General features: G+C 40.8%; 1 protein-coding gene across 2 annotated transcripts; it reads left to right on the top strand.

The window, feature by feature from the left end:
* Positions 1–954: 954 nt before the first annotated feature.
* On the top strand, positions 955–23,668 carry samd10b (sterile alpha motif domain containing 10b). Of its 2 annotated transcripts, none has more exons than XM_089003681.1 (5): positions 955–1,192; positions 10,022–10,206; positions 15,070–15,238; positions 16,527–16,667; positions 20,992–23,668. In XM_089003681.1, exons 1-5 carry the CDS (start codon positions 1,012–1,014, stop codon positions 21,012–21,014), a joined length of 699 nt encoding a protein of 232 aa, XP_088859807.1. In that variant the 5' UTR covers positions 955–1,011; the 3' UTR covers positions 21,015–23,668. The 2 variants fall into 2 exon arrangements, with proteins under 2 accessions (XP_088859807.1, XP_088860624.1); XM_089004498.1 differs by lacking the exon at positions 955–1,192 and adding an exon at positions 5,939–6,315.
* The last annotated feature ends 882 nt before the right edge of the window (positions 23,669–24,550 follow it).

Here is a 24,550-nt window from a genome sequence, read left to right as displayed (position 1 = left end):
CTACTATCTTTGTCACTGCTTTATTTCCTGTACACAATACCAGTCTGTAATTTGGACCCACATGATTTAACTTGTTTGTACAAAACTGCAGCCTGTAAAATACCTGATTGATTTTACATTCCTATGAGTAGTCAAGTAATTGGAGGATTTCAGGGAAGCTATTTATGTCTCTAATTAAAGTATAACGAGCAAAAAAAAAAAGACTAAAAGCAGTCCTTCAATTGGAATAAAGTTCTGATGAACTCCCAAAGGGTCCGACACTCATCAAAGTTGTTTTTGCGTTTGCATTTTCATTACTAAATCTGCTTCTGGAAATTTAACGAATTATCATAGAGCTCATCATTTATACTGTTGTTGTGTCTTGTCTTTCAACAGTGTGCGTGTGCGCGCGCGCGTGTTCGTGCGTGTTCGTGCGTGCGTGTGCCTGTTTGCAAGAAAGAGAGATAGATAGAGACAGAGAGAGAGAGACTATTGATTCCGCGATGATTTAAAAGTAGTACACAGACAAAATGTAAATAACTATCCATCCCTTTTCCCTCGCATTCATTCTGGTGACAGTAACAGTCAATTGCAGAGCTTACAGATGAAAATAAAGAAATCATAATAATGACAGTTCCTGTCATTTCCATGCAAAGGGGAAATTATAATTACATTCTGGGGAGACGTTCAGGGGCGGATGATTCCTATTTTGTACACTGTGGGACTAGAATTAGAATGTGCTCATTGTATTGTTATGGTGTATTTAACATACTGCAGTTTGTATATGACACTTGTTCAGTATGTTAAAAGCATGGCACCTTCAGAGTATGTAATTATTTTATACAAGACATCAATGTAAAATATGGCATCTCAGCAGAACATCATGTTGAGGACTAAAAATGAGTGATGGAAAGAGAGAAAGTAGCGCAGTGTTCGTCCGGTCGTGACCTTTCAATCTCTGGGCTGTCAGGTGCAGAGAATGGGCGGAGCTTCAACGCGTAACAGTCTCATGCGTGCTGGCTGCCGGCTTTTATGACAACAAATGGTGGCGGCGAACCAAGAGTGTCGTCCCGCTGTCGAAGAGAGAGCGCCTCTCCTTCTCTTCCTTCTTCGGTATCCACACCCTCCGAATATCGCCGGCAGCAGAATGGAAGAACAGTGGTGACAACATCACGGGAGAGACCCACGCTGAGACCGAGCATGGCCGTGGACGGTAGGCGCGCTTTGTCTTGACGTAACCGGGTCAGCGACACTTTTTCTTCTTTCACACGCATGGCAACGATGCAGTTTTCACGCTAGAGGAAAAGGGAACGTGGATTAGCATTCCCTGATTTGTGTGAGGCTCGTATATTGATTTGCTTGAAATAGTGCATCACTTGAAATTACTTCTTTTTGTTGAAAATAATTCACTTAATTACAAAGCAGGTTTACCAATGTTTCTTTAAACTCATTCACTGCTAGGGTTGTTGTCATTGTTACTCAAATTCCAGGACCCACAGAATATTGAATTTTAAGACTACATAAACATTGAATGCAGCGAAAGAAACCTTAGACCAGGGGTGTCAAAGTCATTTTTTTTGCCACGGGCCACATTGTAGTTACGGTTTCCTCCCGCAGGCCGCTATGAATGTGGGAAAGCCATTAGAATGTTTAATCCTCTCCACATATTACATATAGGTCGCATGACAAATGAATACATGACTACTTTTCAAATCTAAAGTCAAGAAAAATGACTGTTATTGTGGTTTCTATACGACAATTTGGAATTTTGGTTCGGAGTTTAGCAAGCATGATGGAATTTCACTAGTTAGATTTGCTTTCGTGGGCCGAATAAAATGATGTGGCGGGCCAGATTTGGCCCCCGGGCCTTGACTTTGACTCCTGTGCCTTAGGCTCTCTTCTTTTTTAGAGAAAAAGAGTTAATTATTAAATTATATGGGTTTGGAGTTATATGGACTTGCAATGAGGGCGGCTGTCCAAAATACAATGCAATACAGACACATTGGTTTATATAGCGCTTTAACAACAGCTGAAGCTGGAACAAAGCGCTAACATGGGGAAAAAGGGAAATGATGCCCCCTTGTGGAAGGGAAAAACATTGCCAGAGGCCATGGCCAGCGTTTTATCGGCAAGAAAAACCAAAACCCGAACACATGCACATATACAGTACATCAGCCTGACTGGAATCGAGCCAAACACAGAGCTGCATCGAAGCACATGAGCAAACCATCTATTTATCTCTAGTTCCGCTGCCCCCGGCCAACCTCGCCCTCACTGCCAATGAGACGAAAACGCACGCTGTAAAAGTTTACATTATCTTGTCACTCCTGTTGATTAAATGCATTGCAGTTTGTGATGCTACAAGTGGGGTATTTTGGATTTTGTCAGCCATGCCGTATGGTGGTACAGGTTTGTGTATGACTGTTGTTTTCAATATTATGACTGATAGATTACATATTCTTCCTTCAGGATCTTGTAGTGGTAATAATGAAGTGTGTGAAAAACATCATTAGTGTTGTTGTTTGTTTGTTTTTTTGGAGCGCTAACTTTTGAGATTAATTATTGACATAAACAGAAACCATCAAAGATATTGAACATTTTTCATAATCAATAGCTACCTAGCTACCCACCTATCTATCTATTAGCTATCTATGGGCTATCTATTAGCTAGCTAGCTTTCTATCTATACCTAACTGGAATGTTTGTAAGTAGGGGAGTATAATTTTAATAATTGAGTTGACAAGTTCCTTCCGATTTGTTACCCCCTAAATCGGCTGTATATTAGCTATCTAGCTGGCTGGCTGGCTATTTATCTATTAGCTATCTATCCAGCTGGCTGGCTATCTATTAGATGTCTATTAGCTAGCTAGCTGGCTGGCTATCTATTAGCTCTCTATTAGCTATCTATATAGCTGGCTGGCTGGCTGGCTGTCTGTTCGATATCTATTTGTCTGTCTCTCTCTCTGTTTACGGTTGTACAGTAATGTAAAATATATCATGGACATAAATTGGTTGCAACCCACAGTATTCACATTTTTCAGAATGCATTTATTGTATTTGTCATAAGGAATTTCATCCAAGTTATATTTAAACAAAATACATCTTATAAACTGGTGTTTGTGTCACCTAGGTTTTTGCTCATTCATCCTGCGTGATATTGTGCTTTCCCCCAGTGAGACTTTCTCGATATGCCACCGCTCTCGGATGTGCATGTTGCGTGCATTGTGACCCATGTGTGTTTGTGTGAACATGCAGATGAAGCAGAAGGGCAGCCAGGACCCCTAATGGGTGTGAAGACGGCGATAGGTGTTGTTGTGGGGTGTGTGTTAGTTTCTCAGACAAACACACCCTTTAATGGTGTGCGTTACATCACTTGCTGGGAATAACGTCCATTTGGCCGACTGGGCGCTGATGGCAAATCACGTTTTGACCTCTTTTGTCTATTGCATGATGCTGGAAAATCTTTCAAGAAGCCCAGTACAGGATCTATTGCATGCTTTTTAAAAGCCGTGCGAGTTTGTGACCAACCAACCGCCCACTTCCACATCCTCGGAGCACACGGTATGTCACTCTGTGTAAAGACCCCGCAGACAAAAATCGATCAACAACGAGAAAAGTTTCAGATGGTGTTTGTTTGTATAGGGTTGTCTAATGAAGATTGTTTAATAGGGACCCCAGATATATATTTTTGTTTTGCAAGCACACATTAGCAGTTGTAAATTATTTTTTTTTAAATATCCACCTTGGCTGGTGACTTTAAAAAATTCTGAGCTAATTATAATATGTACTCGCCATTCATTTTAAGCTTCAGTTAGTTCACTTGTGTGTATCTAAATCCCTCACAGCAGCTTTGTTTCTTGCACTGGCTGTAGTCTAGACTGCATTTTTTAATTCCCTCATTTCGTTTCATACCTTGTCAACCTTGGCTAATAGCTGCCGTTATAAATGATTACAATTCCTGTATAAAAGTTGTAAAGTACAATGTATAAAGTACAATGTTATAAGTGCTGATTCACTTTATCTTATGTATGTTTTTTTTTCATTTATTCCTGTGGGCAAAATGATTTGAGAAAGCTGTAGTTTGGATATTGTGTATGATAAATGAATAAATCAGTGGATAAACATCCACACGCTTCGGCTTTTTCGGAGTGATGCGCAAGAGGAAAGAGACGGATTAGCACTAGCGCACATGCTTGGTCACACTTCAACTGTCTCATCCAGTCTAACCTCACCACTAACCTTGCCATCCACCAACATTTCTGCAAATGACAAGGCCTCACTTCTCATATCCAGTGCCTGAATATGTGGGCCCAATAAGTCACACCCCACTCCCCGCAGTTCTTTCTCTTGAAATTGTGTTCATGGATCCATATCCAATTTCTCCCATTTAATTAAGGAGACGGAAAAACGGGCCTGAATAGATGTCGGTGTGATGGTAAAAATGCATGACACATTTATGAATGTATTACGAATTGGGTAACATTTCATCAGTAATTAACATGTACTAAGATGTAATTAACATTGTACTCAGTGTACACTGCATACTCCGTGTACAATAATGCTCTTTTGCTTGCCTGCATCCTTTTGACCTGATTTTGTAAAAAGCCATTGTGATATGCTGTCCCTTATCCTTAGATTAGTCGGGATTTGTTCCGTAGAGTGGGAGAGAGTTACAGGCTACTACTAGTACTGCTAGTAATTCAATGGGACGGAAAGAAAAAAAAATCCTTTGGAAACCTGTGAAACAAAGTTAACCAAGGATCTTTGATACTTTTGACTTTTACAAATAATCACCAGATATATTATTTTAAAACCAATCTTGAGTCATGATTTGCTCTCCTTTTGATCTATCTTCAGTCTGTGAAAAATTGTACGTAGTTAGGTTGCATACATCTTGTTGGATTTAGCTAGAAATGACAGCTGTTCAATCAGTGCTTGAGCAGAATGTAGGGGGAGGTTGCAGAGGTCACAAAACCGTCAACCATAGAGACACGGCAGACTATATGCTGTCAATTCCCCATCTTGTCCTCTGTTCCAGGTCACTGTTGCGCTGCAAGAGAATGCACCCACACGACACATATGCATATGCATATGCTTATACATATGCATGCACGACCTCAGGTATAACTCAATTTTACTAATACATTCACACTGCAGGGCTGCCTGGGACAAAGAGAATGCTTTTCAGTTTGGGACAAATAATATATAGTGTCTATGGTCTAAAGCTTTTGGGGAAGAGTATCTTAACTCATTCACTGCTGTCTCACATCTCCTTTCCCACGTAAATCCGCTTCAATTCCAAGCCGCGACAGTTCCACATACGCATTGGCGCACTGCGCTGACGCTCCTTTCTTTTCAATCGCGTGCTCCTCAAGCCAAGCATCCATCCAGCTGCAGACTGTCCAACAGCACCGACCTTTTTGCTGAACAAAGCGGGGCTGTAAAAACTGCTGCCCATTTCAGGCACAAAAAAGCACAGTCGCCCCTTAGCTGTCCAGCGATGACAGTCAAATGGCACTGACATTCCTCCCAATCAAAAACGGTGCTGACATATTTGTGCTGCCGAAAAGGCGAAACTAAATTCATGATAGGTTATGGATTGCTTTGTAAGCCATTACAACCCTTTGAACAAGATGTTCAAATGATAGATATTGCTCTTTTTTTGAAAAAGTAAAATGGAAATTAAAAAATAATCCTACTGAAAATATGACAAATCTATTTTAAGGCGCAAATGGCATGTTTTTTTATTCCTTCAGCATGTCTCGATGGGGATGCCGGAAAAGCATTGAGCAGTTCATTAACAAACACTAACAATGGCCATTTATTCATGTCTTTGTTTGCAAACCACACACAATGATCGATGGCCTTTGTGTTCATGCGAGTGTGCACGTCGTCTGTGTGCGCGGCTACATTTAGTGTTATTGACCGGGTGTTATTTTAGCCTCGCTACATCACTCAGACATTTTTTCTCATTTGTCAACGAGGTCTGTGACACGTATGCATCAATGGTGTGGCGTGCATGTGTGTTAAGCGTTGGCTAAGGACACTCAATATAATATTGATCTGTGCACCCAACTGCATGCCAATCACTCAGCAGGCCACAGCATTAGCACACCCGAATGATTAATAGACCGCATGTGACAAAACCTTTGGAAAAGAAGTCCATGAAAGTGGAATGCTCAAAAGCCTTCACTTCTTTCTGGCATGTTTAAGCTCGGCGCATGACAATCATCGGCTTTGGACTCGTAACGACAAATCACATGATCGTGTAAATTGTTGGTTTCTCAATGGTCACCAGATTGAGTGTGTTGGATACCTGGCAGGCTCTAACTGAAGGTATTTATACTCTTGGTAATATACAGTAGTGTCTCATTATATCGATATCAGTTATATCGATAGTACTGCTTATTACGATACTATTTCTATGAACGCAAGGAGAAAATTTACATGCCGCAGGATCGGATATATCGATAGTCCGGTTATATCCATATTTTTTCCGACTCCCGAGAATATCGATATAATGAGACTTTACTGTAGTTGATATCTTGATGACTTTATCTGAGTACATTTGCTGTTTAATTGGTGTGTTCCCCTATTCCATTAGCTTTCTTAACTTTCTTAAATGTCGTAATATGGATATTACATGCTTGGCAGCCTTTTATTGAACATCTTCGTCTTTATTAAGTTCATAGAGTTTGCTTGTTCTGTAGCCACAAATGGACACAAGCCAGTGCTTCATTGTGCTGGTCCCAAGCCTGGATAAATACTGAGGGTTGCGTCAGGAAGGGCATCCGACGTAAAAGCTTGGTCTAAACAAACATGCGAATCAAACATCTGAAGATAGAGGACACTGATTCACTGTGGCGACCCCTGAAGGGAAAAGCAGAAAGGAAAAGAAGAAGACATGACATGTGTAGTGTCGGGACTGGTGTGGCATTACTCTCGCCCAATTTATACGCAAGTAACATTAGGTCAGTTGCCTCTCAGCGATGGTGAAAATGTGAGTGGGATTGGTGGTTTGTCTATCTGTACCCGGCAAATGATTTTTAGAGCAGTCCTGGAGGTAGTTGGGATAAGCTTGATCACCCATCTACCCTGAACAGAATAAGCATTGTCAATGATGGATGGATGGAGAACATGAAATATGTGATCATATCTTATTATTAAAATTTGAACGCTGGAAAATAAGGTCAGCTCTTTCTAGATGGCACCACTGATGAAATCCTTAAGTAAATTGATTGTAATTGATGTGAATCGTACATGTCAGAACTATTCGACAATCTGCATTTAGTAAAAATTAGCCTGACCTTTACAACATTGTTAACAGTTCTGCTCTGTCTGATATAACCTTATAATGTCATTTTCCATGGTACTTGGACTCTTCGTGGCTAATTGCATGAATTTGACAAATGAGATTTAATGTGGCTTGTGGGTCATACATGCAGAGTGGTCACATCTAAAAATGGCTGATTTGATTAGCTTGAAATAAGGTTGATCAAATCTCCAAATAGAATGAGACAAATTGAGAGGGCCTGATGCAAATTCATTCAAGGCAGAATGGGATCTTGCGTGCATACGCCACAACATGGTGGTTTAGAATGAATGAATTACATCATATGAGTGGAATCATTTATATTCAATGGTATTGTTTTCTCAGATCTGAATCAGGCTTGTCTAAAAATCTTATTTAAATCAGCCACTTGCACACATGCAATACTATTTATTGGCAGGTACACCATCGCCTTTTTGGGAATTGATGGCACATCTCTGCTGGTACTCCACTTTTTGAATCAGCTTTATCTGCAGGCATGAAATCACAGATTGATGAAGTTTCACACATTTTGGGGTCACAATGAAATGAAAGTGATTTCAACAAAGACTCAGGCAACAGAGATAAATTTGATGTTTGAGTTGAATAGAAAGGTGTTGAGGATGAAGACGATGGGAATATGCAGATAAAATACAGCACTGCACAATTATACGTGGCCTGCAAAACATTGTCCAATTCTATCCTTTATAGGACAACCCATGTCTCCGACAAGTTGTGTCCATAATTTGTAAAATGGCTTCAAATGACTTCTACTGAGCGTGTTTTACAAAGATTCCACCACATATAGCTATATTTTACGTTTTAAGACTCGCGCTGAATATTCAGGACGTCTTGTTTTTGAGTTGGTGACGAGTCCGTACGTGACGTCACTAAAGGACCGCCCCTGACCGTAAAAAAGACGCATTGTAGTGTTCCTTCCATCACGTCAATGTATTTTGCTGCACCCAAAAGCCGCCAGAAGGCCAGAAGAGGGCGACCAAGCGCCATATAAGGAATTTATCAGCCTGTGGAAACGGAGGTGGCCACAGGAAGTCGCCATTTTGTGCCTCTTTTTTAGTGTGAGAGATTTCACCCCGATGTATGGCACTTTCTGAAAATGCCCAATTTGCAGCTCAATTTTTTGCAGATTTTGGACACTTTAAGTTATTTTTATTGGTGTTTTGCATTTGACGAAAAATATCATACTGCGTGTTTTGGGTATTTTAGATGCTATAAAACGTTTTTTTGATGTCAGTTAAAAAACAAAAAAGTGACGTCGGTTGTCCTTTAAGCTGATATCAAGATGATGCGGAAACCTGACAAAAACTGTACAGACCTTATTTGGTGTTAAACGAGTAATGTTATTTGAAGGTGGGACTTGGCTTGGAACGACCTTCAACGGTGATGTGCCAAACTGCTTAATTACCTTTTGTGAAGAAATACCCTTGAGATCTCCCTACTGCTTTGCATAGTAGATTTGCTTTGCTGCCATGAAGAGTGGATATGAGGTTACGCTTCAGTGGGCGAAGGTGCTCTGACCTTTCAACCGTCTGTCTGTGCGCACACACACATACACATGCACACGCACACACACAAACACACACACACACACACACACACACACACACACACACACACACACACACACACACACACACACACACACACACACACACACACACACACACACACACACACACACCTGTGTTTGACTTTGCCCTCTAATTTTAGTACTCTTTAGCTTGAACATTGCCTCTCATCTGTGTTTCTTGCTAAGTTCTGTTTTTTGCAGACCTTTCAAAAAATGCACCATCATGCAAAGACAAAGGCTCGATATTATGCCTAATTAGTGAATTTTACATGTGTTCAGTTTGAGCCCCTTTGCCCGGCTTTCTTCCAGAATCGATTACAATTGGTTACCAGACAGAGTGTGTAAGGCTAAAAACCAAAAATTAATTTCCCATAGGAAACCATTAAAATGAGAATAATCCGTTCCCAGGGCCCCATAAAACATAATTTTCTACTTTCTAGTTTTCTAAGCCTTAAAACTACACAAAATATACCTCATTGTATGTATAATAAATGTGCTATGGTATTATAATTAAAGAAATAAACTGTACTGTATAATAAAGTCGTTTTATTTACCTTTGTGATGGTCGTTGATGGCTTGATGGAATGGAGTGGCCGGTTTCATCAGCATTAAACACTTGATGAGAAACGTAGTCTTCTTCTTTCACCATCTTGAGGAATGATCCCTTGTAGGTGCTTTCACTGCCATAATTTTACCTAGTTCCTCATCACTTATGTTTTGTTTAGCTCGGTTGATAGCTTTTTACATCAAATGTACAGATTGCTTGTGCGGGTTATTTGTGGAGCCTGATTGATGGTAATTTTAACGTTGAAGTCTACACTCTGCCTATGAACTATCAAAGTTGAAATCCATTTTCTCACTCTCTCTCTCTGTCGTCTGCCTGTCTCTTTAATGTTTAAACCACCTCCCCTCACTGCTGCGTTCTTGAACAATCACTAATTGCTCGACGGCATAATGTGTAGCCCAGATTCTTAGCCCTCAATCTACAAAGCATGTAATCAAGAGTGAATACGGCCCTTTCTGTTCAGAAGATAATCACTCCTCATATTACTGCCCTTGATGCCCATTCATAAAATCTGTATTCAAGAAAGTCATTGTAATGTGACAGTGTATCACTTCCGTCTTCTTATGTCTATTCTCAGCGGCGTCCAGCTTCAGCTTTTGCCGTGCCTCCCTGGAGCACACGCTGTCAGCTGAGGAGCTGAGCTACCAGCTGCCACGCCGCTCCGGAGGCAGCAACCTTACCTGGCATGATGGCCGTGGCCAAAATACAGCACACACACGCACTGTCAAACTGCTGCAGCAGCCTGGCACAGAGGGCATCCAGGTACAACTCATTTGTTTTCAATCAAAAATCTAAACTCAATATATTTTTGTAACTCATTTTAAAGGACAACTGACGCCTGCGGACAAGTTGTGTCCATAATTTGTAAAATCACTTCAAATGACTTCTACTGAGCGTATTCTACAAAGATAGCTATATTTTACATTTTAAGACTCGCGCTGAATATTCAGGAAGTCTTGTTTTTGAGTTGATGACGATGCCTGACGTGACGTCACTGAAGGAACGCCCCTGACCGAGAAAATGACACAAAATGCATTTTGGGTACTTTGTTTGGTCTGAAAACTCCGCGTTGATCCGTGATAAGGAAAACACACGAATAACGCGATGGTGAATCGTTGTGTGTTGCACCAAGACTACTATTTCATACTACATACTTGGGTGCCATCTTGTGCATTTTCTAGGACGCTACATTGGAGTCCTGACGGCTCGAATTGATACGGAAGGACTTCTTTAATCGATTGCAAACATTTATGCTTTCCTCTTCAGAACTATTTGAATCATATTCATAACTGGATGAGTAACAAGAACGTATCTCCGAATCTGAACCCATTGTTTTGATTCTAGAGCAAGGCAAGACATCCTGGCGTGATGTCACGAACGAGGGGGCGGGACCTTCTGAAACTCGCAATTTCCAGGGTCATTTTAAAGTAGTTTTCGGACACTAACACATTTTTATTGGTGTTTTGCATTTGCCTAAAAATATCAGCCTGCGTGTTTTGGGTATTTTAGATGCTATAAAACGTTTTTCTGATGTCAGCTAGGAAACAAAAAATAGTGTCGGTTGTCCTTTAAATATGTTTGCATTAAAAAGGCAAATCTGTTTTTAAATCTTAGTTGGTGTAAGTGAGTGTATGCTGATTAGTAATACAAATTAATTCAGATTCATTGAGCACAGTCACTCTTTTGTACTTAAGTCCATACGCACTGATTTCCTGCGGATGATGTTTGATGTTACATGAAACGCACACCGCACATCTTGGCAATGCTTCATGTCCCAGATGTATAATGAAGCACAGCAGCCACAGCGCCATTCATGTCCACATGTCACTTTTGTGTAGAATTAGTTACCATCTTTAAAAACCACAGCAGGGACAAAACAAAGTGTGAAAAGAACACAAAAAAAAACAAAAATCAAAGCATTCATCATCGCCTTACTTGACCCAAAATAGCGAATGACACTACCGACTCCTTTTCTGGATCTGGCTGGTCACATGAAAGACAGCCTCATCGACAAATGGAGTATTCCTACCAGGCTTAAGCGGGAGGCTGTGCAATGAACAAGTTCACTGCAAGTTTGTTTAATAATTCATAAGACTGCCCCTTCAGATTTAACAACTAGACGAGGTTTAATAAAAGACGAGTGGTAAGCTGTTTTCCTATGATTACACGGCGGACAGATAATTAAACATCTACACCATGAGGCTTTCCGTTTCCTCGTGGCAACACGCCACCTCATACATTATTAAAAAATAGCTATCCCTAACCCTGAAAGTGTACTTGATTCTGTATTCACACGTTGTACGTTCAATGCTTGTTCCTGTGTTTTTGAGGCGTTCGGCTTGCACGCACAGTCATGTTTGCCACAAGTAATGATTAGATTATTCTCCATTACACTGTGGACATTTAGTTTATTGAGGGAGCAGTTATGTGAAGCTAGCTCATTGTTGGATTTCAAGTGCAACCTTGGGATTCGTCCTTCTCCGTTTGACTGTGTTAATGATGCGCACCTATATACTTTTGCACTCTGCAAACTCATATCCAGACACAAATCATATCATATACCAATCAAAGCCAATACGAACTAGTTTTCGGCGGACAAACCAAACCACATGGCGCCACGGTGGCTGGCGGACTAGTTTTTGGCGGATGAACACCAATCCACGCGGTCGAACAGCGCCACGGTGGCTGGCGGACTAGTTTTTGTCCCCCCCCTTTCTTTGAGTGCAGACGTGGTTTGTTATCGAGTGGAGTAGTTTTGCTATTATTGGACTGAAAAAGACCCCACCACAGGCTAGTGTTAAGCCGAAGAGGACACAAAAGAAAATTGCGGTCGAGCAGAAGAAGGAGATCATCGAAAAACACGAATGAGGTGTGCGTTTGTGTGAATTAGTACCAGTATGCTAAGTCGACCGTTGCTACGTGTGGCTAAGGGTGTTTCTGTGTTGTCTAAGCAACGGTCTCAGGCAATAGAAGAGGATGAAAAACATCTGTTGATTTGGAATAACGGAAAGCAGCTAGCAGGGCACACTGTGAGTGAGTGTATTATTGCCGAGAAAGCACGGCAACTTCACTCGGTTATCATCAAGAGGCAACCTGGAAGTTCGTCATCCATTGAATAGCAGCGAGGAGAGGTGGTTTAAACATTAAAGAGACAGGCAGACGACAGAGAGAGTGACAAACTGGATACAAAACAGTGAAATTTTTGACTCGTTTCAACTGCAAGGTTAAAATTCCCATCAATCAGGCTCCACAAATAACCCGCACTAGCCATCAGTTCAATTTGAAATTAAAAGACAAGAAAGGGAACCAGCTATGAATGATGTTTCTAGTCTGTCTGCTTGCATCTGTTGCAATATCACAACCTCCAAGATGTACCTCCTAGAGCTCCTTGAGACACTTTATGCAAAAAGCTATCCATTCCATCAAGCCATCAACGACCATCACAAAGGTAAATAAAACGACTTTATTATACATTACTGTTTATTTCTTTAATTATAATACCACAGCACATTTATTATACATAAACTAAGGTATATTTTGTGTAGTTGTTGTTTTGTGTTTTTGTGTATATTTTGTGTAGTAAAATTAGAAAGTAGAAAATTATGTTTTATGGGGACTTGGGAACGGATTATTCTCATTTTAATAGTTTCCGATGGGGAAATTAATTTTTGGGATACACACTTTTCGCCTTACACACTCTGTCTGGGAACCAATTAAGTTCATAAGCCAAGGTGTCACTGTACCCAAAAATATTTTCCTGCCATCGTCAATCAAAATACAGTAAAGTCTCGTTATATCGATATTCTCGGGAGTCTGAAAAAATATCGATATAACCGGACTATCGATATATCCGATCCTGCGGGCAGGTAATTTTCTCCTTGAGTTCATAGAAATAATATCGTAATAAGCAGTACTATCGATATCACCAATATCGATATAACGAGACTGTACTGTAGCCACAATTAAAGCTAAATAGGAGTGTGTTGACTTTTTGAAGCTTGCAAGCTCTGAGGTTGAAATTAAATACAGTAAAGTCTCGTTATATCGATATTCAAGGGAGCCCGAAAAAATATCGATATAACCGGGACTATCGATATATCCGACCCTGTTTGCATGTAATTTTCTCCGTGGGTGCATAGAAATAGTATCGATATAACCGGGACTATCGATATATCCGATATCGATATAACGAGACTTTACTGTATGTGCTGTAAACTCAAATTCTACTGTGTAAAATCTCACTGTCTTGATTGACAACGGGAAGACGATAACTCTAATATATATATTACCCATCCTTCCATCTCTCATACGCCGAGCTCCATATTGAGTTTCAACTTGGCCTTCCATTCCTTATCCTCATCACTCCCCCCACTCACTGTGCATGTAATGAATGAGAGTGCTCCTCCCATCGGACAGAATTAGGTCTTGGGTAGAGTGGGGGAGTCGACACAAAGTGTGAACTGGATCAAAAGAAAATTGGCCAGAGGACATAGACACTGATGGATGGCCATAAAGGCATGCAAGAGCGAAGGAGTGGGAGTTGGGTTGGGGGGATGCAAAATGAAGGGTTGATGCAGAACTATCATTCACTGTGCCTTCTGCCGCCTTCTTCGACTAATGCCTTACAATTCTGTTTTTGTTGTCCCTTGCCTGCCTTTTTCAGAAATATACTTCATTCATTTATTCATGCCAGTTTGCAGTTCCACAGATGTAAGCCATTAAATAGAAATTAAAGCCTTCATGTTCAAGTGTTAATGCACAGTTAATCTTTCATCGTATTTTAATAATATACATCGACAAGAATCATACACAAACCTTTCATCTTGTCGGCGTTCATTACATCCGGAGAGCCAAACTGATTTACTTTCTTTCCCCAGGGACCCTTGAAATGGAGCAGAATCTCTAATAAACAGTTTGCAATGAAACTGAGCTGAAATGTGCTGCAAAATTCCCAATACTGAATGTCAGATGGAAAATTAAAAACGATTCCATCAAAATTTGAGATAAGGGAAAGCAAATGGTGTATTATTCTCGTTATTACACTGAAGGATTACTGTATCAGGCACTTGCAGGCATCGATCACTTAAATAAAATAATTACTGTAATCAATCTTCGTTGTGGGGATTTTAACAGTCAGTCAAAATTTATATGCTAGGCTGGACAGCAAGGAAGGAGAGATTGATCTTTACAGATTAGCAAGACCGAGAGACAGAAACGATAAGGAAGTGCAGGTGATTTAGGATAGAGATGGTATGGTATTAACAGGTACCAGTACTGTGATGGCAAGATGGAAAAAAGTACATTGATACCTCAGCTTACGAACGCTTTAGCTCGCGAACGTTTCGCCGTCCGGGCGTGACGTCACGAACAAGGGGGCGGGACCTTCTGAAACGCTAAATTTCCGGGGTCATTTTGTAGTCGTTTTGGGACACTTTAACTCATTTTTATTGGTGTTTTGCATTTGACTAAAAATATCATCCTGCGTGCATTGGATATTTTGGATGCTATAAAAAGTTTTCTGATGTTAGGTAGGAAACAAAAAAATTGTGTCTGTTGTTCTTTAAAGCACCACACAGCGCACTTTAATAAAAATCTCATTTTCCAAAATGGCCTGCTTGTTTTCAGCTCCATCCAGGTGAAGCCTTCACTGTGTATCACACAAGCCCGACGTTGTCCAGTCTGTCCAAGCCTGTGGTGCTCTGGACTCAGCAAGACGTCTGCAAATGGCTCAAGAAACACTGTCCTCACAATTACCTGACCTATGTTGAAGCCTTCTCCCATCACGCCATCACAGGTACTCAACAAATCACGCACTGTAAGGGTGGATCGTCTGTTTAATCAACTCTTTATCCGTCTGGGTTATGATCCAATTACAGACGCTCCCCACCTTACGAACGAGATACGTTCCGAGCGGTCGTTCGTAAGATTAATTTGTTTGTAAATTGCTTCAGTGCTATATTTTGTATGGAATGTATGTTTAAATCAAACACTGGACGGAAGTATAAAACACAGACGTTCTAACTGTCATAAAATAAATTCACACATACTGTAGAATGACAACATATATCCTTGGGTCTTCAGTAAGCCATGACTGAAGCTGCTGGCACGTAATTACTGAATTAGGTGCCAGCAGCAGCCATTACTTTTTGTTATGCATCGCAATTCGCCTCCTCCTCGCAGCCTCAACTGGGAAGAGGGATTTTCTCCCCTCCCACATACTGTATGCAATCAATCATAAGTGAGCTCGGCGGATTGGGACGTGAACTCGTTAGCAACACTTCAGCATAGCTGATTGGTCAGCCTTGGTGTCCGTCACATAAACATCCCTTGAAAACCTCAAATATGTGTGTGTGCGCGAAGCACAGTACGCAGCCAATCGCAAGCTACCTCGGCCGGAAAAAGGCGCACAATAGACAATCTAACTTACAGCCTCTCTTTCCGAACATTTTTTGACATTCTGCACCCGTGGTGGTGTGTGGTTTGGTTCGTCCGCCGAAAACGAGTTCATATGCCAAGCTAATTTACACAAAAATATGTCCACTCCGGTGCCACGTTTTTTTTTCATTTTCACTCAAATACCACGACACACAGAATATTGAGTTTTAGGACTATATATTGAGTTTTAGGACTATATAAACATTCAATACAACCTTCTTTCATGAGAAAAAAAGAGTTAATTCATAAGTAATATGGGTCTGGAGTAGTCTGAGCTTCAAATAGTGGTGCCTGCTCAAAACACAATACAATACAATACAATACATATTGATTTATATAAGTTCATTTCTAGCTTATTTGGGTCTGGAGTAAAATAAGGTGCCAGTGGGGGCAACTGTACAAAAGGCTAATGCTGCCCCCTCGTGGAAGGGAAACAACATTGCCAGAGGTCTCACCAGGGCTTTATCGTCACCCTCGGCAAGAAAACCAAAACCTGAACAAATTCGTTAATGGCGCTCCACGTCATAGTTTCAATTCCCAAATGAATTCATAGATTGCAGTGAATGAGCTAACTATATTTAGTGTTTACCCACTTTAACCCTTTACCATGAGGGAATTGAAACTAAAACTCCATCTTCTCTTGACAGGACGAGCTTTGCTGCGTTTAAACGGGGAGAAGCTTCAGAGAATGGGAATAGTCCAAGACACGCTGAGACAGGAAGTCCTCCAACAAGTCCTCCAGCTTCAGGTTCGAGAAGAGGTCCGCAACCTTCAGCTCCTCAGTCGGAGTAAGTCACAAAATCATCACGCTCGAGTTAGCTTCGAAGAAACAGTCAGATTTGATTTAAATTTGGCTAAATTGACAGCCATGGGAGCAGGTGCGCCTGCTGTGACATAGATGGAGATGGACATCGAAGAGACAGCATGTGCTTTCATTGACGGCTGCATTTAATTTGCTGCCCTGCCTCAGAATCACAGTTTCAGTCAACAGTCAGTCATCAATAAAATGACGCTATACGACAAAGCTGGCTTGGATCCAGCTGAGTCTTGCTTGCAATACTTTTCCCATATTTCGTGACTTATGTGGTGCCGCTCATTCCATATTTTGACAGCATAATGCGAAATAAACAAAGGCTATTACAGACGCTCGCCAACTTACGAACACGATACATTGGGGGAAAATCTCTCACCCAAAAAAAAGAGGCACAAAATGGCAACCTACAGTGGCCACCTCCTTCCACAGGCTGATAAATTCCTTATATGGAGCTTGGATGCCCTCTTCTGGCTGCTTTTGGGTGCAACACAAGATTTTCAGACCAAACAATACAGCAAAATACATTGACGTGATGGAAGGACTGCTACAATGTGTCTTTTTTCGGTCAGGGGGCGGTCCTTTCGTGACGTAACGTACGGACTCATCACCAACTCAAAAACAAGACTTCCTGAATATTCAGAGCGAGTCTTAAAATGTAAAATATAGCTATATGCGGTGCAATCTTATTAAAATACACTCAGTAGAAGTCATTTGAAGCCATTTTACAAATTATTGACACAACTTGCTCGGACTTAACTTGTTATTATTATTATTTATTATTATTATTATTATTATTATTATTATTAAGCATACACCTCCTCATCTCATGCTCGTTGGTTTATCATTCTAATGAATTGTCAGTTCCTCCTTCCGTCTCGACACATAAAATTTTCATCAAAGTCTATCTTTTCAGGCAGCCATCTGCCATGCCTCAGCGTCTCAATGGTAATTAGTTGAAGCCAGATGACGGTTATACACCTTCACAATCTCAACTTTGACCCCTTCTCTTGCAATAACACTTAGAAGATGCGGCTCACCATTACAGTTACTTTGCTTTGGCTTGCCTCACTGTTGAACTGACGGGCTATATGTGTGATGCACAAGATACTATATTTTCTGGTGTATTAGGTGCATCGGAGTATAACGCGCAACTCCAATGAATGGTCTATTTTCAAACCTTTTCCATATACTGTATTAAGGCGTACCGGACTATAAGGCGCTCCTTCATTGAATGAAACAACTTTAAATATAATATATAAATGTAGAAAAGTTTTCCAAATATGAGGCACACCACATTATAAGGCGCTACAGTCTTCTAAAGGGGGGAAATGCAGTCGCTGGCTGCTGACAGTAGTAATAATAATAATAATAATAATAACACGGGGCTGCCTTAATGATGTCACGTCTTGCGAGGTGGTGATGGCGGGTTTGGATCCCAAAAAGCAGGCAGGAGGGAGCAGGAGGTTGTTTGACAAATTGTATTAAAATAAAGTCAGCAGGAACAAAATGTAAAACATCAAAATGATCTGAATGGAAAAAATACAAAGTAGTAAAAGAAGACCAAAAGTAAAAGCCCGCCAAGGTTAAACAAACCCGTACACGATGCATGCTGCAACCAAGCAGCAAACAAACAATGAATCGGCACCGGATGATTGTGCCAGGTGTCCTTTTAAGTGTCATTGATTATAACGACCAGCACCTGCGAGGCTGCCGGCAGGGCTGACGTCGCTACCCGCTGGTCGCCAATCTGATCGGGACGACCAGCACCTGTGCAGGTGCAGGCGGGGCCGACAGCGCCCCCCATTGGTCGCCAACCAGATCATGACAAATGAGTGATGTGTCGTTCGCGCACGAGCCCGTTCTTCTAACGACAAAATGGCAGCCGGCTTGTTTTGGTCCTCTATTCCCCACCCGAGTCTTCAGTTAAAGCCACGTAATTGGTCAAAAACGCAGCAGTGAGGGGGTTGGGGTTTACAGACAAAGAGAGTGAAGTCGTTCTCCAAAAAAAAATGGCTGCTGACTTTTTTTAATCCTCTATTCCTCGCCCCCAGTCTTCGGTTAAAGCCACGTGATTGGTCGAGAATGCAGCAGTGAGGGGAGGTGGTTTAAACATGAAAGAGACAGGCAGACGACAGTGAGAGAGTTTCAACTTTGAGTGTAGACTGCAACGTTAACATAAGGTAAATAAAATGACTTTATTATACTGTACAGTTTGTTTATTTATTTAAGTATAAGACCACAGCACATTTATTATGAATAAAAGAAGGTTTATTTTGTGTCGTTTTAAGGCTTAGAAAATTAGAAAGTAGAAAATTATGTTTTATGGGGACCTGGGAACGGATTATTCTCATTTTAATGGTTTCCTATAGGAAATAAATTTTTGGGATACACACTTTTCGCCTTACACACTCTCTCTGCGAACCAATTACGTTCGTAAGCCAAGGTATCACTGTACACTGGAAAATGCAGTCATACAAGAGACGTGTATCATCTTCTCTGCACAAATTTTGTCGTGGGGTTTGGTGCATCTCCCATTCCATCCACTTCCTCCTGTGTCACCTATTCTGTGAGGACTCCTTTGGGAGCTCATTTAAAATATCCATCCGAGAAATCATATCTCCAGCCATTTCATTTTTCTGCCGCTGCGCGTCGCGGCTCAGGTTCACTCAAGTGCCACGCTCGCATCTGTGCACACCCGGGGAAACAGGTGCGGCGTCTTGGTGGACTATCAAGAGAGAGGAACTCCCAGGTGATGATGCCGACAGTTTTGGCGAGGAAAGTGTGACTGCCTAATGACGATGTCGGGAATTGGCTGATCGTCAGGGAAACTGGCTGGTGTCATCTGTAGTTTTCTTCATTTTGGAGTGAAGCTTGTTGTGGTGCGCTGTCACATAACCAAGTTTTACATACAGTAGTAGCCAGCAACAAACCGCAAAGGCAAAGGTGTTATATTAAAAATGAACTACACTGACTCATTCACTACCATTCCTGAATTTATTCGGGAATTGAAAAACATGACGTGGAGCGCCATTGCCATTTTTTTTTTACATTTATTTATGTATTTATTTATTTTTTTTGTGGGGGGGTTGCGTTTGAAGCTACGGTCAGACCTCTGGCAATGTTTTTCGCTCCCATGAGAGGGCACCATTTGCCTTTTTCACAACAAAGCCCACTTTCAATGCAGATTACTCTTGAGCCAAGTAAGAAAAAAACAATAACTTTTTTTCTGATAAAAGAAGAAAGTCTAAGGTTTCTTACGCTGTATAATAATAATAATAATAATAATAATAATAATAATAATAATAATAATAATAATAATAATAATAATAATAATACATTCAATTTAGAAGCTGCTTTCAAAACTCTCAAGAACACTTTACAGTCACAGGATAAGAACAAAAATGTTTTTCTGAGTGAGCAGCGGTAGCCAGACGCGCCAGCGTTCACTCAACCCGGAAGTAACGCACACACATCTCATCTCATTTTCCGTACCGCTGATTCCTCATTAGGGTCGCGGGGGTTGCTGGAGCCTATCTCAGCTGTCTTCGGGCACGAGGCGGGGGACACCCTGAATTGGTTGCCAGCCAATCGCAGGGCACACAAAGACATACAACAGTCACTCTCACACTCACACCTAGGGACAATTTGGAGTTTTTGGAGTGTGGGAGGAAACCGGAGGACCCGGAGAAAACCCACGCGGGTCCGGGGAGAACATGCAAACTCCACACAGGGAGGCCGGGGTGGGACGCGAACCGGCGACCTCTGCACTGTGAAGCCAGTGTGCTAACCACTCGACTACCGGGCCGCCCAACGCACACACATTTAACTCAGAATTCCGACATTTAACTCAGAATTCCGACATTTAACTCAGAATTCCGACTTAACTCAGAATTCTGACTTTTGACGCAGAATTCCAACTTTTAACTCAGAATTCCGACATTTAACTCAGAATTCCGACTTAACTCAGAATTCTGACTTTTAACTCAGAATTCCGACTTAACTCAGAATTCCGAATTTTAACTCAGAATTCCGACTTTTAACTCAGAATTTAAAATAAGGCATATTTTGTGTAGTTTTAGGGCTTAGAATTGTTTTATGGGGACCTGGGAACGGATTATTCTCATTTTAATGGATTCCTATGGGAAATTAATTTTTGGGATACACACTTTTCGCCTTACACATTCTGTCTGGGAACCAATTAAGTTCGTAAACCAAGGTAATGTCTGTTTCGCAGACCTGAGGTCGTCCTAACCATGTACTGCCCTCTTGTCTTTCTCCTCTCCCTTTCTTTCCCTTAGCTTCCTTTGGAAACTTCTCTTAGCTCACCGTGTGGTCCTTTTGGCAGCCCTTGCCCTCAGCCACTAAGAAAAAAATACACCAGGAGCCAATGAGATGCTGCCTTCACGTTTGCGATGCAGAATCAAGCTGAGGAAAAGCCGGTTGACAACACGCCAACCAATCTCTGAGATTCTCATTCAACGCAGGCTCACCAGATCTCGGGACAAGCCACAAAACCTCGTTCGAGGCCTGGATGGTAACGTTAGCGTCAGGCATCGTCATCAACTCGAAAACAAGACTTTCTGAATATTCAGTGCAAGTCATAACGTAAAATATAGCTATGTGCCGTGGAATCTTTATAAAATACGCTCAGCAGAAGTCATTTGAAGTGATTTTACAAATTATGGACACCACTTGTCCGGAGGCGTCGGTTGTCCTTTAAAGGCTGTAGTTGGTGATCTTTTTTTTTTCTTTGTAATTAATTTTAACATCCATCCATTTAAGATCGCTGGTGGATGACTCATAGCAGATACTATCATCAAACGTTTTATATTGTGATTGAATTAGGGTAGATTAACTGTGTAGCCAGACAGTATATACAGTACATCTGAGGATCGTAAAATAACATGCAATATACATACAGTCAAACCTCAGTTTTCGAACGTGACGGTTCTCATCCCATTCGGTTTTCAACCAAAAATGTCATATTTTTTATGCCCCGGAATACAACCGAAATTTGGTTCTCAACCAAACTGAGTGCATCTAAATGCATCACTCGACTACCCTCCGCTTCCTTATATGTCACGTCTTCCTCATTGTGACTGACGCATTAATATTTTTGTTGTTTTATTTTTGCGAAAATGCAGTCATATTTGGTTAAGATCTCCTAAATAGTATGATTTTAAAGCAAGCAGGGGATGGTTTGAAAAGTTAGTGTTTCCTGTGTTTGCCCAAAGACAGCTGGGATAGGTGCCAAAACGCCCTGTGGCAGAAAGAAAATTAGTGAAAATAAAAGTTAGTTTTTATAGAATTTTACACATGACCTGCTCTATTATTCAGTTTTTATCCGGTTTATGCGATGAAATAGTTAAAAAGTTGTTTTCTAGACTTTGAACGGATTGTGATTTTTTACATTGATTTTAATGGAAAGTGATGTTTCGGTTTTTGAACAAATCGGTTTTCGAACAGGTTTCTGAAACGGATTATGGTCGAAAACCGAGGTATCACTGCATAGGTAAACAAGTGCATTCTCCCAGAAGCTGAGTAGTTTTTTTTTTCCAATGAGACAAATCCCCAAGGACACCCAAGTGTAATGCGATGATCTCATTGTCTATGCTTGATCAAACAATCATTTAAATGTAATTACACCGTGAGGACGAGCTGTTAGAGCTAAGTAAGACATATTGAAAGGCGTTATTTTCGAGTCTGTGTGCTGGGAAGAATGCCAATTATGCTTTGCCCGTTACAGATGCAGCATTTAATTGCAATGTTGTTCAGTAGCATTTGTGGAAGTCATTACCCGAACAAACAAAAGGACAGAGCCCAAATGTATTTCAACCCCCTCCCCCCTTGCTGTCCCCGTGTGACACTGTGATTTCAAAAGCTACAAAATGATGTAATACCCTGACAGCTACCCAGTTACCCATGTTGATTCCGTAAGTGAGTGCGCTTGACGTCAGTGTTTAGGCGCAGACATCACTGTAAGCTGATGAGGATGCTACATTTGCATACATCAAGAGACAAACTTCCAACAAAAAAACACTGCGGACAACTTCCGTCCGTCTGGCGCTTCGGAGCCGGATGCACCAAACTGTAAGAGACTGACTGTTAAAAGGGTGATAACCGACTGCGGGTTTGCTGAAGTACCTGATCATTGCCGTGTGTTTAGTTACAGTCATACCTCGGTTTACGAACCCCTTGGCTTACGAACTTTTTGGTTTACGAACATTAAATTTTACCTTGGCATACGAACTTTTTTCGGGATACACACGGAGCTGCCTCAATGAGTGATGTGTCGTTCGCGAACGAGCCCGTTGTTCTAACAACAAAATGGCTGCCGACTTTTTTTGTCCTCTATTCCCCGTCCCCGGTCTTCGGTTAAAGCCACGTGATTGGTCAAGAACGCAGCAGTGAGGGGAGGTGGTTTAAACATTAAAGAGACAGGCAGACGACAGTGAGAGAGTTTCAATTTTGATAGTTCAAAGGCAGAGTATAGACTGCAAGGTTAAAATATCCCATCACACAATCCGCACAAGCCATCTGTAAACTTAATGCAAAAAGCTATCAACCCAGGTAAACAGAACACAATTGATGAGGAACTAGATAAAATTATCGCAGAAAAAGCACCTACCTACCTACAACGGTAAATAAAATGACTTTGTTACATAGTACCGTTTTTTATTTAACTATAATACCATAGCACATTTATTATAAATAAAATAAGCTGTATTTTGTGTAGTTTTAAGGCTTAGAAAATTAGAAAGTAGAAAATTATGTTTTATGGACACCTGGGAATGGATTATTCTCATTTTAATGGTTTCCTATGGGCAATTAATTTTTGGGATACACACTTTTCGCCTTACACACTCTGTCTGGGAACCAATTAAGTTCGTAAGCCAAGGTATCACTGTATAGAAAAGATGGAAGGAAAATAAAACATTACTTTTTTTTGTTTTTATACACTGTAATAAACTACTCAAGTCAAAAAATCTCAATGCTGCTTTGCTTTCTTTCTTTTTGAGATATGATGCTTTCTATTAGATTACCAGTAGATGGAGGTCAAAGTTGATATCCAGATTCACACGTGAGAACTAACTCGCTTTGACTGAACAGTTGGTGAGCCAACTCTGTCTGATGAGCAAAAATGATGGATTTAGAGATCAATAAATATCCAAGTGTACTTTATTCAAACCTTCTATTTTGTCATGTTGATAGAGAATAGAAGTGACTAGAATACACGATGGAAGCACAGAAAATCTGGGGTCAATCTGAGGTGAACAGACAGCCTTTTAAACTGTCATCCTCATGTAGGAGATCTGGCATTGAGCGGAATTTAGGACTCGGGAAACTCCTTCACATCAAGAGGTCATTAGCCAGGTTACAAATCTATCGGTTCAGGGAAAGATAACTAATTAAAATGTCTATGATCTGTTGTTTATAGTTGTTGGTGCTTGTCGCGTCCAGGGGTGTGGTATTCAAATCAAGAAGACTCGGTTTTACTAATGTATCACTTGAATTTGCAGATACTCTCAATAAATATCTTGGCAAAGGGCTGCAGAATTTGGGTGTTGGTCATGCATGGCTGTGTCCCCTGCCAACATAAGCAAATACTAATGATTGAAATAAATCATAAAGCAGAGTTTAGATGTTGCATTTTTGGATCTTACATGCTAATTAATAAATATTGTATATTTAGTTACAGCAATATTTGCAACATTGGTAATAAATGAGACATGCATTACTGACAGTGAAAAATAACGACGTTAACGAATTATAGCACACTAAGCCCGTGTAAAGGTGTTGAGATGCATACTATACTGTATATGCAACATGTCAATACATATTGAAACTCGAAATACG

Source organism: Hippocampus bargibanti, linkage group LG01, assembly GCF_051943395.1.
Source record: "Hippocampus bargibanti isolate YZ-2025 linkage group LG01, ASM5194339v1, whole genome shotgun sequence".
Taxonomy (NCBI): Eukaryota; Metazoa; Chordata; class Actinopteri; order Syngnathiformes; family Syngnathidae; genus Hippocampus; species Hippocampus bargibanti.
The sequence above is the reverse complement of the archived record's forward strand: the minus strand, read 5'-3'. Positions and strand labels throughout refer to the sequence as shown.